This window comes from Phyllobates terribilis, unplaced genomic scaffold (assembly GCF_046119375.1).
Source record: "Phyllobates terribilis strain yellow unplaced genomic scaffold, ASM4611937v1 Scaffold_13__5_contigs__length_258822181, whole genome shotgun sequence".
NCBI lineage: Eukaryota > Metazoa > Chordata > Amphibia > Anura > Dendrobatidae > Phyllobates > Phyllobates terribilis.
The window spans coordinates 41848616-41862674 of NW_027362773.1; the positions used below are offsets into that span (position 1 = coordinate 41848616).

The 14059-nt window shown below is 43.4% G+C and overlaps 1 protein-coding gene across 1 annotated transcript in view; it reads left to right on the plus strand.

Moving 5' to 3' along the window:
- BBOX1 (gamma-butyrobetaine hydroxylase 1) overlaps positions 1 to 14059 on the plus strand; it is a 267776-nt gene that overhangs the window by 123418 nt on the left and 130299 nt on the right. The window contains exon 4 of the mRNA XM_073659436.1: positions 9043 to 9241. Within this exon, the coding sequence (XP_073515537.1) occupies positions 9043 to 9241 (199 nt within the window). The remainder of the gene's footprint in view (positions 1 to 9042; positions 9242 to 14059) is intronic.

The window sequence follows — 14059 nt, forward strand, 5'->3', positions numbered from 1 at the left end:
CGTCAGAACGTATTGCACCAGGGCTTGTCGGTGCTGCCACAGTCGCTGCAACATGTGCAGAGTTGAATTCCACCATGTCGGCACATCGCATTTCAGCCGGTGAACTGGCAGGCCCAACGACTTCTGTAGAGATGTAAGTCGTTGAGCTGCGGGATGCGAACGGCGGAAGTGAGCACACAGCGACCGTGCCCTCTGCAGAAGGCCATCTAGTCCGGGATAGTGGGCTAAAAATTTATGGACAACCAGGTTCAACACGTGAGCCATACAAGGCACGTGTGTGACATTGCCCCGGCGAAGGGCCGCACCCAGGTTTGCAGCATTGTCGCACACGGCCTTCCCTGGTTGCAGGTCCAGTGGAGACAACCATTCATGAAACTGGGTCTCCAGAGCTGACCACAAGTCCTCAGCTGTGTGACTCACATTTCCCAGACATTTCAAAGTAAACACTGATGCCGTTGAGCCCTGCTGCCAGCATAGTAAGGAGGTGTGCAGGATTCCTTCTGCGCAGTTAGAAAGCAGGTGGCATTACCAGACAGGCTTTGGGTGCAGGTGAAGGACCAAGAGGAGGTTGAGGAGGCAGAAGCAGTGGAGGAACTTCGAGATAAAGAGAATTGACGCAAAACTCATGGGGACGGTAAGACTTGGACAGCAGCCCCTTCTCCTGCTGTCACCATAGTTACCCAGTGCCCAGTCAGCAACATGTAACGCCCCTGTCCATGCCTACTCGTCCAAGTGTCTGTGGTGAAATGCACCCTGTCACACACAGAGTTTCTCAAAGAAGCGGTGATGTTGTGTGCGACATGCTGGTGGAGCGCAGGCACACCTTTCTTTGAGAAGTAGTGCCGACTGAGCATCTGGTACTTGGGCACTGCGACGGACATAAGGTCTCGAAAATCCACTGTGTCCTCCAGGCGGAAAGGCAGCATTTCTGTAGCCAAGAGCTTGCAGATGGTGAAATTCAACATCTTAGCTTTCTCATGGCTAGGAGGAAATGGTCTTTTACTTTTCCACATCTGAGGGACCGAGGGCTGGCTGTTGTGCTTTGACGGGGTTGAGTAGGGTGTCCCCGGCAAGCTGCCGGTCTGTGAGGAAGATGCAGGCGGACATGTTAGGTTGCCTTGATCCAAAGGTGGTGCTCTCGATGTCAGAGAGCGCTCAACACCAGCAGGTGTTTCCACTTCCCAATGAACTGACGACCTGCCAATCACACTGGCTGTTGCAGGTAAAGAGGTGGCAGGTCTGCGTCCAAAAACATGTATGACTGCTGTCCCCCCAGTCACAGAGGATGAAGAGGCCACGGATGCACAAGATGGGGCAGACGGTGGTTGGCTCAGCCTGCTAGGCCGCATTGTAGCACAGTGAGCTTCCCACTGCAACTTATGCTTCATATCCATGTGACGGTACATGCATGAAGTACTCAAACTATGGATTTTTTTGCCTCTACTTAGCTTTTGGTGACAAATATTACAGATAACACGAGTTGGGTCATCCTTATCGATCTGAATAAATGCCCAGGCTATGCAAGGCTTAGAGCCCATGCGACCTGAAGAGCCACTACGACTTGTGGTCAGAGGCAGAGTTGTGGTTGAGGATGCAGTTGTTGACGCGCTTCCAGTACTCCGTCTCTGTCCAGGAAGGCGCAACCTAACCTCGTCGTCAATAGCATCTGTGACGCCCCGCTGCGCTTGGTATCACAGATCCTAGAAGAGTGTATTGATGGAATCCTCCACAAGAGGCCCCCATAAACATTCACACATCTCCACCTTCCACCTCAGACCAGCAGAGGGAGCCCGTTAGGGATATAAATAGGGAAGGTGGAGCTAGGCAGTTCAGTTCCTCTGAAGAGTTCCTGCAGTAGAGAAGCCTAAGAGAGGTCAGTCTGCAGTGGAGCTCAGTCTAGTCTAGAGAACTCAGTTAATAGTTCTGCAGTGGAGCACAAGGCTCCTGCTAGCTAGATTCAGGGAGCCCAGATAGAGCTTAAGGTGTGCCGGCGCCATAAGATCGGTGAAGCGCGGCAAACTGCCGTTAGTGTGTATAGCCTAGTGAGGGCCCGAGTAGGCCGAAGGCGAGTGGTGAGTTAGTACATAAGGGACAGAGGAGCTTAACCAGCTCACCCCGAAGCATTTACCGGACACCGGATCCGAGCTTACCGGGATCTCTATGACCCAGTAAGGCATAACCGGAATCCCTGGAGAACTACAAGTCCCAGGATCGCTAAGGTGCTGATACGTAACAGAGCCAGGAGACGCTTAGGCCCCGCATACTGGGAGCGTGAACTCCAAGAGAAGGCCCTACCACAAGGTCAGCCAGCGCAGGACAGAGACAAAGTTAGGCCTAGCTCCAGGCAGGTCAGAAACTTACTACGCAGAGGCAAGAAACAGGAGGCCCTACACCCGCTCATTGGGGAGGATCCTGATATGCACCCTTCACCCTACAGTGCTCCGGGATGTGCCTGAATTTCCTCCAGTAAAAGGTACTGAAGTGACTACCGTGTCCGTTCCCGTTCTTGCTCTGACCCAGCTGGGTCTCGCCTGTCCTGCATTCCCCCTGCATACGCTACCCTGAGACCTAGCTCCACCTGTGGGGAGCTATACCATCGAACTGCCTTATCACGGGCCTCAGTGGACTGCTGCAGCGCTGGTGCTTCTCACCAGATACCACAGGTGGCGTCACGAACTCTTATAAAATTAACAATTATCCCCCCTTTTAAAGAGTGACCCCAGGGTACGGGCCAGGGAGCCGACCACCGCGACATCCCGAAGGCCAGGCAATGGCCCGGGTGACCTCATCGACTGGCTGACTGTGGGTTGACAGTAAGTGGGATCTCCAACCTTGTCATCATCACCCTGTGTGTTATCACACACGTCGTCCACAAAGCCAACCTCTTCCTGCCCTGACCGAAAAGTCAAGTTGTTGCTCCAATCAGGTATTTGAGTCTCATCATCGTCTTCATCATTGTCTCCACCAACAGGAGTTACAGTTTGGGAACGAGGGTCTACATTATGCTCAGAACCTTCTTCATCTGGTCCTGGATCCGACTTATAAAGATTCTGGGCATCAGTGCAGATCATTTCCTCATCTGGATTAACAGAAGCTCTGGAGCAGACCTCCGTTTCCCAGGCTATAGTATGAGTAAACAGCTCTACAGACTCAACCATCTGTGTTACCCCATACTCAGACGGGCAGCTGGAGACTTGGGAGCTGTGAGGAAGCAAGTGCGATTGGGGTGACACCTCTGAGGGCTGGAGTATTTGTGATGTTGAAATTGAGGTGGAGGGGAGCCCACTTGAAGGAGCACTTGATATCCGCTGAAGCACCTGCTGTTTTTGTGCCTCATCTGGAATTTGTAGCGATGGGCGTGTCCGTAACAAAGGGATCGTATCACATTGTCCACGAAAAGAAGTCGACATGTTAGTTTGGCTGGAAGATGGTCTTTCTTCTGCAGATGTTACTCCCCCCCCCACCGCGGGGGGGCTCGACCCACCAGCGGACAGGCACCAGTATTGGGAGAGGTGGGCTGGCCGTCAGGGTCCACCGCGGCTCTGGCACAAACCCGGCGACACGGAGGTGGCACGGGCAGGAACGGACTGGCCGTGTCGGCTTCTCACTTTTTGGATTTTAGAAGGGCATGACATGCCTATATCTGTGTATCCCCCTCCTTTTACTCCTCCACCTCTTTTCTTTTCGCATGACTATATGTACTTGTCACTTTTCCATGTGTTAGTTATGTCTTCTGAGCAGTTTGTCAGCTTTTGGACACCTTTGAAGGTGTTTTCTATGTTTCTATGTGTTTTTGTTTGCCTGCCATTGGTTTTAACGGTGTTCGAAGGTGTTCGACGAACAGTTCGACGAACAGTTCGGCGAACACAAGGGTGTTCGACGAACCGAACCAAACTCGAACACTACGGGGGTGGCTCAACACTAATCTCCAGCATGCCTTGCTTTCTCTGACTGATCTTCAGCACACCTTGCTTATTCTTACTGATCTCCAGCACACCTTGCTTATTCTTACTGGTCTCCAACACACCTTGCTTATTCTTACTGATCTCCAGCACACCTTGCTTATTCTTACTGATCTTCAGCACACCTTGCTTATTCTTACTGATCTCCAGCACACCTTGCTTTCTCTGACTGATTTTCAGCACACCTTGCTTATTCTTACTGATCTCCAGCACACCTTGCTTATTCTTACTGATCTCCAGCACACCTTGCTTATTCTTACTGGTCTCCAGCACACCTTGCTTATTCTTACTGATCTCCAGCACACCTTGCTTATTCTTACTGATCTCCAGCACACCTTGCTTATTCTGACTGATCTCCAGCACACCTTGCTTACTGCTACTGATCTCCAGCACACCTTGCTTATTCTGACTGATCTCCAGCACACCTTGCTTATTCTTACTGATCTCCAGCACACCTTGCTTATTCTGACTGGTCTCCAGCACACCTTGCTTATTCTTACTGATTTCCAGCACACCTTGCTTATTCTTACTGATCTCCATGACACCTTGCTTATTCTTACTAATCTCCAGCACACCTTGCTTATTCTTACTGCTCTCCAGCACACATATTGCTTACCCCTGCTGACCTGCAGCACACCTTGCTTTCTCTGACTGCTCTCCAGCACACCTTGCTTATTCTTACTGGTCTTCAGCATACCTTGCTTATTCTTACTGGTCTCCAGCACACCTTGCTTATTCTTACTGATCTCCAGCACACCTTGCTTATTCTTACTGATCTCCAGCACACCTTGCTTATTCTGACTGATCTCCAGCACACCTGGCTTATTCTTACTGATCTCCAGCACACCTTGCTTACCCCTGCTGACCTGCAGCACAGCTTGCTTTCTCTGACTGCTCTCCAGCACACCTTGCTTATTCTGACTGCTCTCCAGCACACCTTGCTTATTCTCACTGATCTCCAGCACACCTTGTTATTCTCACTGATCTCCAGCACACCTTGCTTATTCTTACTCGTCTCCAGCACAACTCATTTATCCTAATTGGTTGCCTTGCTTACCTAGCAGTATGATGAAGGATTTCCCTCTCCTGTTTTAGCAATATACTTCATGTGTTTCTATATGTGATTCTTTTGATACATTTGATCTATCAAATGTAGTAATCTGTTCATAGTACATGACTGTATAAAGCGCTGGTAAGGCCGCACTTAGAATATTGTGCACAGTTCTGGGCTCCGGTGCTCAGGAAAGACATATTGGAGCTAGAGAGGGTACAAAGGAGGGCGACTAAGGTAATAAAGGGAATGGAGGGACTAGAATACCCAGAGAGGTTGTCAAAATTAGGCCTATTTACGTTGGAAAAGAGAAGGCTTAGGGGAGACCTCATAAACATGTATAAATACATCAGGGGGCAGTACAGAGATCTCTCCCATGACCTGTTTATACCAAGGATGGTGACAAAGACGAGGGGGCACACTATGCGTCTAGAGGAAAGGAGGTTCCTGCACCAGCATAGAAGGGGATTCTTTACGGTCAGAGCTGTGAGACTCTTGAACTCTCTGGGAGAGGAAGTGGTGATGTCCAACTCACTTAATGAGTTCAAGAGAGGCCTGGACGCCTTTCTTGAGAACAATAAAATTACATCTTATGCTTAGTGATAGTTAATTAATCCAGATTGGTGTCGGGAAGTGAATTTTTTCCTCAATGATGTCAATTGGCCTATACCGCATGTTTTTTTTTTTTTTGTTTTGTTTTTTGTTGCCTTCCCCTGGATCAACGCTGCGGAATAACTGCAGTGCACAAGAAATAGGCTGAACTGGATGGACGCTTGTCTTTTTTCGGCCTTATAAACTATGTAACTATGTAACTGTATGAAACTGTTATTGTAGTTTGGCCATATTTAATTTTTTTTTATCCCAAATGAAATTTGATACTGCCATTCCTATCTTTAAACTTCAACTTGCATTTTTTTCGTTTTCTTCTATTTATCGTCCCTTTTAGGCTATGTGCCCACGATGCAGAAATGAAGCAGAAAATTTCTGCAGCATTTCTGCATCTCCCTGGCAGAAAAAAACGCATGCAGATTGTACATGCGTTTTTCCTGCAGAATACATGCGGATCCACATGCGGATTCACATGCGTTTCTGCATGCAGATTGACAAGCGCTTTCCAGGCGATAGCATCACTTGGAAAGTGCTTGACAACTAGGTCAAACTGTATAAATCCATGCAAACAGCATGGATTTATACAGTGTGAACCAAAATTAAAACAAATAAAGCTATACTCACCCCCGATGTCCCGGCGTGGCTGCAGCGCTGCTTCCTGTCTGGTTCCTGGATGCCGGCATCTCGCGAGACAGAGCGGTGAAGGGCCTGCGGTCACATGACTGTGACGTCACCGCAGGTCCTCAAGCGATGCCGGCATTCAGAGAGAAGCCGCCGGACAGGTGAATATAAACTTTATTTGTTATTTTATTCTTTTTTTACAGGTACAATGGTACCCAGGTCTGGATGAGAGTCTCCTCTCCTCCAGAACTGGGTACCATCCGCACATAGAGACGCATAGAAGCCGCTTGTAAAAATGTACAGTCGCGGTTTCTATGCGTCTCAATGCAAGTCAATGGCGGGAGTTCCGCTGCGCTTCCGCAAAATTGAATGACATGCTGCGGATTTTTGTACGCAGCATAAACGCTGCGGAAAAATCCGCAGCATGTGCATAGAACATGCGGAATCCCCTTGGGGACCATGGGGTGCGGATTACCTAGCGTTTCACAAGCGTTTATGCTGCGGAAATTCCGCAGCATAAACGCTTGAAAAACGCTACGTGGGCACACAGCCTTATGTTTGCTATAATATGTTGGCCTGAGGAAGGCATCGGTACGATGCAGAAATGTGTAACCACTATTTTTCTTTAGTGGTAACAATGAAATAAAGTTGTATATATTCTGCAAACATTTTTGGATTTCTCAGAAGTGTGAGAGATGCACCTGTTATAAGCATATCTTTGAAAGATTAGTTAATTATGAGGAACTGTTTGTAAAAAAAACTTTTTAAGGGTCCTTTGCACTATGGAGAACGTTGTTTCTTTTTCTCTGCTTTAGAAGTAACCAAACTAGAATGTAATTTCCTTGTAATCAACAGGGGTCCATTTTATCAATGGCATTGACATGTGTAAAGCTCTAAAAAATTATTTCTCATATATCCTAAAATCTTCACAGATGTCTACCGCTGATTTTTCCATGACAGACAAAGTTCTCCCAAGTTGCAGTTACAACGCTACATGTGGAAACTTGAAAGCTTCTCTAAGACAAACAAGTATATACTGCACCCGGGAATCATAAAAATATATTCCTAGTATTTGCTTTTCCATGTAAATGTAAATAAGCAATCATCAGCATATGTTTCATGACAGAGTAAATTGTGTATAGATATATTGTATATTTATGGAGTCTGATGAACAACCAATCAGTGGCACAATTTAGATAAATGTAAATGGATAGATTCTTCATAAAAAGGAATTGTACACTTTTTTAGAACTCTTGTTTCTACATTTTGCAAGGGGCAAATTCTCCTTCATATTTTGGAAGTAGTAATTATTTCAAAATATGTGTTGGAAAAGATTGCCATATCTTTTCACGCCGGCAATACATTCTATTGTGTCTGAGTTCAGTTTCCTGACAAAAACACCATCTTGAATCATGAGGATTTTTTGACATCTGTTATATATGTCATAGCTCCATTTTAAATGAAAGCCACGAGAACAAAATTTCATTGTTTAATACTACATGTAATTTCAAATAACTTTTCAGAATAAGCTGACCTGTTTGTACATGAGGAATAACACCATTTCTGGCTATTATATGACTTATATACCATATTTTCAACAGTTTGCAGGCTATAGCACTTATTTTCACGTATCTCTAAGACAGTGGGTGTAGACTAGATTCAATGATGTCTCTCATACACAATACACACAGACATGAGGAATTCTCCTGTCTCTCTGTAATACATGTTTAGAAGCAGCAGCACAAGGAGGACATTATACAGCAGTACTGAGTATTGTAGCTGTGAATCCAGCACTAGGGTGAGATAAACTTACTAGAATGCAGCAGCACAATCTGTTACTCTACCTTTCTCACTCTGCTGCTTCCTCCGATTACCCTGTCTCACACTAGTGAGAAAAAAAGACAAATCAGAAACTTTAAAGTGTATCATGAATCAAGTTCTTGATATATTATATTTGTTCTAGTTTTCTTACCTATGTATGTGCCCTGATTTGGAACATCAGAATTTAATCTATTCTGCAAATTGGTTTAGTGACCAAAACCCTTTGAATTTGAAAATACACATATGTGAGTAGAAGTCTTGAAGACGAGAAACATTAAAGGGGTTTTCCCACAAACAAAGCACTCATTAATCAATAGATCTTGGAATAAAAATAAGTAATCTTATAAATGTGCCCCTGCTGTGCACTGTGAAATGGCTGTGTGCAGGAACATGATCTAATCATGCCACAGCCTCTGGGCATGGGGGGTAAGCAAAAGAGAGTATACAGACACGACAGTATGGGATCTCAGCTGCTGGTTTCTCCAAGGAAAAAAGAATCAGCTGTGATCCCCTGCTGTAATGTCTGTATACTCTTTTGTTTCCTCCCCTGCCCAAGAGCTGTGGTATGATCAGACCATGTTCCTGTACGGTCAGACAGACATTACACAGCAGGGGCACATTTATAAGATTATCTCAGCATAGGAACATTTTCTTAACACATCTAATTGTGGAAGTTATTATTATTCTAAGATCTATTGATTAAAGAGTACTTTGTTTGTGGGAAAACTCTAGAAATCTTGAAGACGAGAAACATGATTCCAAGATCTGTTAATTAAAATGTTCTTTGTTCGTGGGAAAACCCCTTTAACCTACATGACGCCTACATAAAATTTTGCTAACACATTATAATGCACCGACATAGAATCATCAATGTAATTTACCAAAACCGAACATGTCTGTCATACAGTGTGCACATATATATATACGGTATATATATATTTGGATAATCACATAAATAATCAGATGTTCCTCTTGCAGAACAACAGTACTGGGGCAGTGATCTGAAAATCCCTACAATGTCGTATGAGGACGTGTTGCGTTGTGACCAGGCTGCTTTCAGGTGGCTCTGCACGCTCCGGAAAGTGGGCATCGTGCTGTTGGAAGGAGCTCCTGTGAAGCAGGGAGAATTGGTTACACTTGGCAAAAGGATAGGTTACATGAGGCATACTTTTTATGGGTAAGTGTATCCATTGTTTTTTTTGTTAGTACTGTATTTCTTAAATTACCTGAATGAACCAAAGGAATCAGCTTAGAAGCAAAGTTTCCATTATTTATATGTCTAAGATAAATATTTGTCATAAAAGTTATTTATTTTTTTGAAACCTAGAGAAGATTTAGGAATAGCAGTCAGTATCTTTTCATGTAGTTTATTTACAGAGGCGTTTGGACAGAATTTCACATTTCTGGGATGAAATAACACATAACTCATCCAGTCTAACATATTTGAGTAAAGCATTGGATCTCATACTTGATAACGAAATGAAGAATCCTTCCAATGTTTCAATTTCCTAGTTACTCAGGGTGGTATTTTTCTATCTAGTTTAAATATTTTCCCTTATTTCTATGAAAATCCACATTACTCAAATCAAACCTAAGGCTGGAAGGAACTGAAGTAATCATTAAAGGCGCACTCCTTGCTCCCTGCTGTATCCACACAGCAACATTAGCCAGATGGGTTCCACTGGTTTCCCTAAAGATAACCTGTCAAGTTGAATATGGTGTCTGATTTGAAGCATGTTATAGAGAAGAAGGAGTTCAGCTACTGGTTCATGGGAAAATAATTTGTATATTTTGTATATCATTCATTTATATCCTTGCTGTTTTTATGATTTGGGGTCCAGTAGAGGGTCCTTTTCAGTAGTTTTTCCAATATGACCTTGAACACAAAGATTGCTATCTATTGCTAAGTACAGTTGTGCTCAAAAGTTTACATACCCCGGAGGAATTTTTCCTTTCTTGGCCTTGTTTCAGAGAATATGAATGATAACAATAAAAATGTTTTCTCCACTCATGGTTATCGGTTGGGTGAAGCCATTTATTGTCAAACTACTGTGTTTTCTCTTTTTAAATATTAATGACCACCAAAAACATAAAATGACCCTGATCAAAAGTTCACATACCCTGGTGATTTTGGCTTGATAACATGCACATAATTTGACACAAATGGGTTGTAATGGCTACTAAAGGTAACATCCTCACCTGTGACCTGTTTGCTTGTAATCAGTATGTGTGCATAAAAGCTGAGTGAGTTTCTGGGATCCAGTCAGACTCTTGCATCTTTCATCCAGCCACTGACGTTTCTGGATTGTGAGTCATGGGGAAAGCAAAAGAATTGTCAATGAGTCTGCGGGAAAAGGTAGTTGAACTGTATAACATAGGAAAGGGATACAAAAAAATATCCAAGTAATTGATAATGCCAGTCAGCAGCGTTCAAACTGTGATTAACAAATGGAAAATCAGGGGCTCTGTTAAAACCAAACCACGCTCAGGTAGACCAACAAAATTTCGGCCACAACTGCCAGGAAAATTGTTCGGGATGCAAAGAAAAACCCACAAATAACATCAGCTGAAATTCAGGACTCTCTGAAAACTATCAGTGTGGCTGTTTCAAGATGCACAATAAGGAGGCTCTTGAAGAAAAATGGGCTGCATGGTCGAGTCACCAGAAGAAAGCCATTACTGTCCAAATGCCACAAAGTATCCCGCCTACAATACACCAAACAGCACAGAGACAAGCCTCAATACTTCTGGTACAAGGTAATTTGGAGTGATGAGACCAAAATTGAACTTTTTGGCGACATCCATAAACGTTACATTTGGAGAGAGGTCAACAAGGCCTATGATAAAAGAAACAACATTCCTACAGTAAAACATGGAGGTGGATCACTGATGTTTTGGGGATGTGTGAGCTACAAAGGCACAGGAAACTTGGTAAAAGTTGAAGGAAAGATGAATGCAGCACGTTATCAGCAATACTGGAGGCAAATTTGCACTCATCAGTCCGGAAGCTGCACATGGGACGTACTTGGACATTCCAACATGACAATAATCCAAAACATAAGGCCAAGTTGACCTGTCATTGGCTACAGCAGAACAAAGTGAAGGTTCTGGAGTGGCCATCTCAGTCTCCTGACCTCAATATCATTGAGCCACTCTGGGGAGATGTCAAGAGCGCAGTTCATGCTAGACAGCCCAGGAATTTACAGGAACTGGAGGCTTTTTGCCAACAAGAATGGGCAGCTTTACCATCTGAGAAATTAAAGAACCTCATCCACAGTTACTACAAAAGACTTCAAGCTGTCATTGATGTTAGAGGGGGCAATACACAGTATTAAGATGGGGTATGTGAACTTTTGATCAGGTCATTTGGATGTTTTTGGTTGTCATTAAGATTTAAAAAGAGAAAACACAGTAGTTTGACAATAAATGGCTTCATCCAACCAATAACCATGAGTGAAGAAAAACTTTTTTTGTTATCATTCATATTCTCTGAAACAAGGCCAAGAAAGGAAAAATTCTGCCGGGGTATGTAAACTTTTGAGCACAACTGTATGACCAACCACTGGACTCCTAAGCAGAATTATAGTAGGAATGTAAATGCATAATTGCACAGAAATCTTTTCCATAAAATGTATAAAGCTGCATGTACAACACAACAGGTTCCCTTTAAATGGGCTGGCCATATTTAATTTTCTTTACTCCATAGAGTTCCTGTACGTAAAAAAAAGAACAAAGTCACCCGTTCCCCGGCTGCTCCGGCTCTGAAACTCCAGCACTGCTCCTGGTCTTTGTTGATATGACTGCAGTGCTGATATCAGAACAGCATCACCTGACTATTGCAGACAAGTACTAGGCTCAGCAGTGATGCTACATTAATGGAAGAAGAGAGTTTTCTTTCATAAAATGATGTATAAATAGAGGTATACCTCGTTGTATCACTCACCATCACCAATGATCCTTCCCCGCACTGAAGACTCTATCAGCTGTTTTTCCCAGGAGCACTTGCATTAAGCGTGTATCACCAGCCGGGGCACCGCTCATGCATTTCTTTATAGCACGTACAATTACCATCGTTCCAGGACTGGGACAGGTATCACGAGGTATACCTCTATTTTTACATCATTTAATAAATGAAGACTCTCTTCTGGTACCTGACCTTTTTATGCATGTTTCTATTGCTGCTATCCACTTGCACCTTGGTTTTTAGAGTGCTGCTCCTCAGAAATAGCTTATGGTGTATATAATCTTGTGCATATTAAGATTGGGGTTATACTAATTGTTATACTTGTTAAATCTAACTAAGTGATTCTTTGGCTGTCTATATTTTCTTGGTTCTAGTGAAGTGCGAATTACTTATATTTTTAATATTTCCAGGCAGACAAATGGTGGCAGTTGCTTTTATTATCTGATAATTAGAACCATTAGATACAAGCGCTATTGTGCTATTCATACCAATTATATCTGAAATCTTATGCACACATCATTTATTTTTTACAGATTTGAAGTAATTTCATAACTGCGGCATGTCAATTCTTCAGAGTTTTTTTTTGCAGTATTTTCAGCCATTCAATTGAATGGGGAAAAAAAATGCATAAAAAAGCATTAAACACAATGCAATACACACGGTTTAATATACTGTGTGTATATTAAACAGCGTTTATTCCTGCCAACAAATTTTTGTGCAAATACTGAATGTGTGCACAGAGTGTGAATACTCCTTGCACATGCACTGTGCACTGCGAGGATTCGCCATTGTTTGCCCCGGGAACTGTGGTCAAGTCACACAGAGTGACTGCAGGCTTTTCATTTTAAATGGGACAATCCCTTTAAGAATGACTTCACTGAAGCTGTGACATAGAGCTCCATGCAGCTGCTTATTTCAAGCACTGACACGATCAATGGTGGATAAAAATGGGGTAATAATCCATTTAAAGTCCCCAAAAGTGATGATCCGCATTAAATGTTGTCAAGTACAATCTGAGAGGGGTCAGGACCTGCTCTTATCTTATCTTTTCTTATTCACATGAGGAGCACAAAGGTTCTGCACTTTAGCAATTCTTATATAAAACCTATTTAATGTATCCTTGCCATAAATTGTAAACCACTGCATACTAAACACAAGTGTTATATAGAATGAGTCATCTGCAGACCTGCCAGAATGGGATTTTTTTGGATTGATATTCTTATGAAGAAGGTAATGTAGTGGAAACGAATAATTAACATAAACTTGGAACAGTTGGAAGATTGCGCCATTTTTGGCAGAGTACACTAAATACAAATGTATGGGCTTTTTCATCAGGGAATCCTTTATCCAAAGTTTCTTCAGCCGTTGAGAAGAGCAGTGTTAAAATAAAGAGGGGAAGTCATAGATGCAAAGTAAATGTTATATACCGGTTGTGATATTTTATGGGAAAACCTTGGAAAACAGAAAGTTCTGTATAGTCTGTAAACTGATGACACAGCAGCATAAGGTGATGTGCACCCGACATCGTTTTCAAGCTGAGTTTGTCAAAAGGAAGACTCTGCTTTGTGCCCACGTGGCAGATTTGATGCAGAGCGTTTTTGACTCTCTCTGGCAGATTTACATGCGTTTTTTCTGCCAGAGAGAAGCGTTTTTTCAGCATTTTTTCAGCGTTTTCGCATGCATTTTTTCAAGCACTTTTCCAAGCGATTTTGAGCATAACTTGGAAAAGTGCTTGACAAGTTGGTCACACAATATAAATCCATGCAACTGGCATGGATTTATATTGTGTGACCAACTTAGATGCTTTAAATGCTGCATCTATAGTAAAAAAAAAAGAATTAAAAAGTTAAAAATAAAAAAAACCTGTATACTCACCTCTCCGGTTTCCTCCCGGCGGCGATTCTCCTCCTGGCGGCGTCCCGCGGTGTACTAGCAGGACCTGCGGTGACGTCATTTAGTCAGCTGATGGTCACACGACCATGACCTGACCGCTGATGTCAGCGGTTGCGTGACCATCAGCTGATTAAATGA